The sequence below is a fragment of the Ruditapes philippinarum genome, unplaced genomic scaffold (assembly GCF_026571515.1).
Source record: "Ruditapes philippinarum isolate M1 unplaced genomic scaffold, ASM2657151v2 ctg1404_1_1_1_1, whole genome shotgun sequence".
Taxonomy (NCBI): Eukaryota; Metazoa; Mollusca; class Bivalvia; order Venerida; family Veneridae; genus Ruditapes; species Ruditapes philippinarum.
The window spans coordinates 86,499-91,626 of record NW_026853475.1 but is presented as its reverse complement, the minus strand read 5'-3'; the positions used below and the strand labels follow the sequence as shown (position 1 = coordinate 91,626).

General features: G+C 34.2%; 1 protein-coding gene across 1 annotated transcript; it reads left to right on the top strand.

Annotated features, from left to right (window-relative positions):
• Positions 1-938: 938 nt before the first annotated feature.
• On the top strand, positions 939-4,636 carry LOC132736986 (protein mono-ADP-ribosyltransferase PARP6-like; the record flags this gene model as incomplete). The annotated part of the gene is given in 3 exon segments (XM_060724211.1): positions 939-2,552; positions 2,992-3,171; positions 3,869-4,636. Coding segments are annotated over 3 exon segments (2,182 nt in total), but the record flags the coding sequence as incomplete, so codon positions are not given.
• Positions 4,637-5,128: the final 492 nt, after the last annotated feature.

The following is a 5,128-nucleotide window of genomic DNA, read 5'->3' as shown; positions in this document are numbered from 1 at the left end:
AACGCTGAAAAGCATTTGAGACTCTATCTCAATCCATTGAGAAGTTTGCAGCACTTTGAAATCAAATTATGATGGAAAAAATCAACGCAAAATAGTGATTTTTGGCAATTTTGAGATGGTCCCCTCGTTGCCATGGTAACAGAAAATTTAAGCCTGAGCATGTTGTTGCAAGGGCAATGGTCCAGTCAACATTTGTGCCAAGTTTGATTAGTGTTGAAGCAGTTTTTATAGTATTATAGCAATTTGAACTTGTAACGGGAGACTTTTCAATGAAAACAGCCATTTTTCACAAAATGCTCATGAAGTAATGGGTTAAAGAAAAATTTTGCCTTTTTTTTATTGAGAAAATTTTACCTTTTAATCAAGGCTTTTTTTACTATCAAGCACTAAGAATAGTCGAGCGTTGTTGTCCTACCGACAGCTCTTGTTTTGATATAGAATGTTTGCCTTCTTTCTCAATATAGATATAGAATGTTTGCCTTCTTTCTCAATATACCATTAAGGATATTCAAATTTCAAACTTTTTTGCAGATTTTATTTTTAATGTTGCTTTAAGAAAAGTGGAGCGCGCTGTCTGTAAACAGGCCTTCTGTTGAATTTGAAGTCTCATGGATAGTTAACGAATTTCATAGTTAGGAATTCAAGATGACAAAGTTAACTATACATTGAACAAAACTTTTGCATTCATGTCATTAGGAGATAAGGTGTTAAACTTATGAATCCAATATGATTCTTTGAGTAAGCATTCTATATTAATGCTAAATACAGAAAGTTACAAATTCCTAATAAAAAAGGTTAATTGCAGGACTGCTCATATGAGAATGTAACTTTGAAATTGATATATATTTTATCCAATAATTTTTTGTTTGTACAATGTATCATTTCCATTAAGATAAAGGTTGATCTATTTTTAGCAATACAGTATCAATTTCTATTTTTAGATCCATTAGCAATGAGTCAGCAGCATCTCACTACACCGATGCTCTGTCCAGTTTCGAAGATGACGACGATGAGATATTTGATGGAGATTATATTTGCGATGTTCCCTTTATTCCAAGTGACGAACATATTGAAGCGTCCATGAATCCCCAGTTATTCCGTGATATGGAGAGTTTGATATTTCTCTACGGAGAAAAATCTATTAGTTACCGATTGTTTGAATCAATTGACGAAATTGACGTTGAATTGCACATTCCAATGGGATTTCTTGATGAGGTTACTGCAGATGCGTGGAAAGTTTTGAGGACAGAGCCGTTGGTAACACGGCTGCATTTGTCATTATCACGATACCTGGAGTCGTCAAATCCACCTAAAGTTGAAGTATTTCAACCATCTAAGAAAGAGGGTTTTGGGTTCGGAAGTCAAGTGCGTAAATTTCTTGAGAACTTTTTGTCGTCTGAATGGCCTCATTTGCAAAGAGACTATCAGGAGCATCTGAAGTTAGAAAAAATGCGAAAGTCACAAAGCGCTCCGGAAAACATCAAAGCTGAAGCATCAATGACGGACACTATTTCTGAAATTGTTCAGGATGCAGCCATTGCCCAGCTTGTAAGTATGGGTTTCGAACCTGATTTAGCAAGGAATGCGTTAATCATTACACATGGAAATATTGATGAAGCGTCCAAATTGATTCTTGAAAATCCAATTAAATGTGCGGAAGGGAATGTTGAAACCTTTGAGAATGTTAGTGCTGAAGCAGTACCCTCCAAGTCAGAATCCTCATCTTCTATGGATAGTAAAAAGCAGAAACCTTTTAGGTCAATATCACAATTGTCTGAGGATGAGAATGTTTTTCAGTTTGGAGAAATGGATTTATTTAATGATGAATTATTCAAAGGCACAAAGACTGATAAGGCAAAAGAAAAACCAGAAAAGAATGCAAGAACTGGTTTGAAGAGACAATTGTCGCATCCCACAATTTTAAATAAATTGAAACGTATGCTACCAGGTCTGTCACGCACAACCAGTGTTATGCCTGAACATAGCACTTCCCGTTTTATTGAGGATTTGAATTTAATGCCTTTGTCTACATTGGACGGGAAAAATGCCAAAGTTGTTCCGAGTATTGCTGATGGATTCTTGATTCAAGTTTTCAGATATGTGCGACAAAGAATTCCAACAATGAACGAGTATTGCGTAATCTGTGATGCCCAACATGTATTTCAAAATGGTGCAATGTTAAAACCAGCTGTTTGTAGCAGAGAACTCTGCGTGTTCGCATTCCAGACTTTAGGTGTTATGGCAGATGCTGCAGAAGACATTGCAACAGGTGCAGAAGTTGTTGATTTGCTGATTAATATGACGCGTGCAGCGGCCCTTTCAAGTCGTAATCAGATTATATTCGACCCTTTTCCAACGGTTGTCGATCCTGACAACCCATGTAATTTATTGTTTACACCAAAGAATCGTGACTATAACTTAATTAAAAAGGTGATACAAGAAATGCCCAGCATGTCGGATATGGCATGTATGACGTCGTCACTAAAACAGCAGTTGGATCAGAGTAACCGAAGTGTATATCCCTTAATACAATGGATTATAACTAGTAACAGGTTGGTACAGTAGCTATTGCTAACTTGTAAGTTTTAAACTATGTTTAATAAGGGCTGTCATTGATGGAAAATTTTATATCGATATATCGAGAGACAAATATCGCTGATATATTGACTTTGACAGTAGGTACAATGAAAAACATATAAATATGTGTTATAACTTTTGTTATTAATGGAGGATGTAGTGTTTTCATTCTTGAATTTAATAAACCTTTTGACACTACTTTTAAGGAGGACAAAGCCAACTTGACCTTGACCTTTATATGACATTGACCATAATTTGAAAAATTATAGAATGCCCATGACAGATTTGATTATTACTCAGACAGACCAACATTAATGACATTTAATTGTTTGATATTCATTGTATATTCATTTGTGCTTCTTCACTACTTTGAAATGTTTTCAAAATATTAAGAAATAAATTGCGATATTTCAGATCGCATATAGTGAAGTTACCACCAGAGAGACGGCTAGAATTCATGCATACACCACACCAGTTCTTACTTCTATCAAGCCCCCCAGCAAAGGAGGCAGCCTTTCAAGAAGCCAAGAAAAAGCATGGAAGTACATTTGCCTTTCATGGATCCAGTATAGAAAACTGGCATTCCATAATCAGGTAGACTTTTATTGTCACATTTCAAAATATTGAATTTTCTTTGATCTTTTACTTGCCTATTTTAAAAGATAAGTTTGGTTGAAACAGTCATTATGGCTTAAGCAAAGGTGTGACATCCAGGTAAAGTTTTGCATGCACTTGCATTTCTCTAACTAGTTTCATTTTTCGAAGAATAGAGAGATCTATTGTATTCATCGGCATCAGCATAACACTTTGATTAAATTTTTCTGTTTTATTATCAAGTACAGAGGATAGTCTAGTATGCTGTTGGCCCGAGGTTACAGAAACTTTTGAAACTTAACATGCTTTACACATTGTTTTCTAATTTTTGATCTTAAACTGATAGTACAAAATATATCATATTAGTTTACTATAACTAATCAAATTCCACTTGTACTTTGATTGTAAACCGCTTACTTACACAAAGTAAATAAACCTACCCAAAGAGAATAAATAAGATCAAAGTAAGTGAAGAAACTCAAAGTGAATAAAAGAACTCAAAGAAAGATTAGGAACTAACTCAGTAATTAAATTCAATGGTAGATAAAGTCATTGTGAATGAAACTTCACTATGAGGTCATTGTCAAATTTCCATCAGTCTAGCATGGCTTTTGATGAAACTACGTAAAGTTTCAAGTGTCAGTCAGACAGTGTAAATGAAATTTACCGTAAAATTTATCATATAATCTATTTATAGACAAGGTCTCATGAATGCGTCTGGTACAAAGTTGCAAGTGAATGGTGCTGCTTATGGTAAAGGGATCTACCTAAGTCCACATATTTCTACATCAATGGGGTATTCCAGGATGGGTTATGGCTCACACAGCGTGAACAAAAACAAGCCCAAGTCAGATACAAAGACTCGATTCTTAACTTCTAGCAATATTACATGTATTGCCATATGTGAGGTGATCACATCTCCATTGAAGAAGAACAATTCAATATGGGTATGTCCTGAACCGGACAACGTGTGTACACGATTTTTCTTTGTGTACGAAGATGGCCAAGTCGGAGATTCATCCATTGACACACAGAACAGTAAATTCTTGACACAAATTCAGGAAGCATGTGGATATAAAGTGTGACTTTTTCGAAAAAGTTTTGATTCAAAATTTAACCCTTACTCAGCCTGACATTTTATTACATATTTTTCTGGAAAATATCTAACAGTGAATTTTTTTTTTTCAATTTTCGAAACAATCTGTGGCTTTATGGAGGGGAAAATATAGCGCGAAAACTCAGAAAAGGGGCATACATTGTTGCATATTCCAACAACTGAAAATGAAATTTACTCAAACATTTTATAAGATTTTCTAATTTCAATTCTATTTAGCATGCATGGTACAAAGCAGAGGCATTTCTATAGGGACAGCTTTCTGTCTTCTAGCTGATATAAGTCAACTGCTGTTAAGTTATTGTCCTAGTGAAGCATGTGCACATGGCATTTTTGGGGAAAATAAAAGCATTTGAAGGGGAAAATATACTCATTTTTGGCAGGGGAAACAGGCTTTATTCAGCTGTAAAATACAGGGGAAAAAATCACTGTCTATAGTATTACAGGAATTTATTTAAAAAAGAAAATATGATTAAAAAAAAAATGTATACTTTTCATGGAAGAAAATGATTGTGAAAAGTGAAAATTGATTAGTAATATAGAAATCCATTCCACCAGGGTCTTTCTTTTTGAAAGACCCTGATTCCATTGAAGACTCAAAACTCTATTATTTTATTCAAGAATACATTGTTCTACTGGTATAATTTTAGTTATCTACGGGAAATAATGTCAGCACTGTACAATGTCAAAGACAACAATGTACATGTATATATTTTGGCGCAATAATATTATGAAGAACTTTCATTTATAATTACAAAAACACTGGTAAAATTTTGTATAAAAACAAAGAAACAAAAATGTAAAAACAGTATGCATGTATATATATCATAAGTGAAGAGTAAC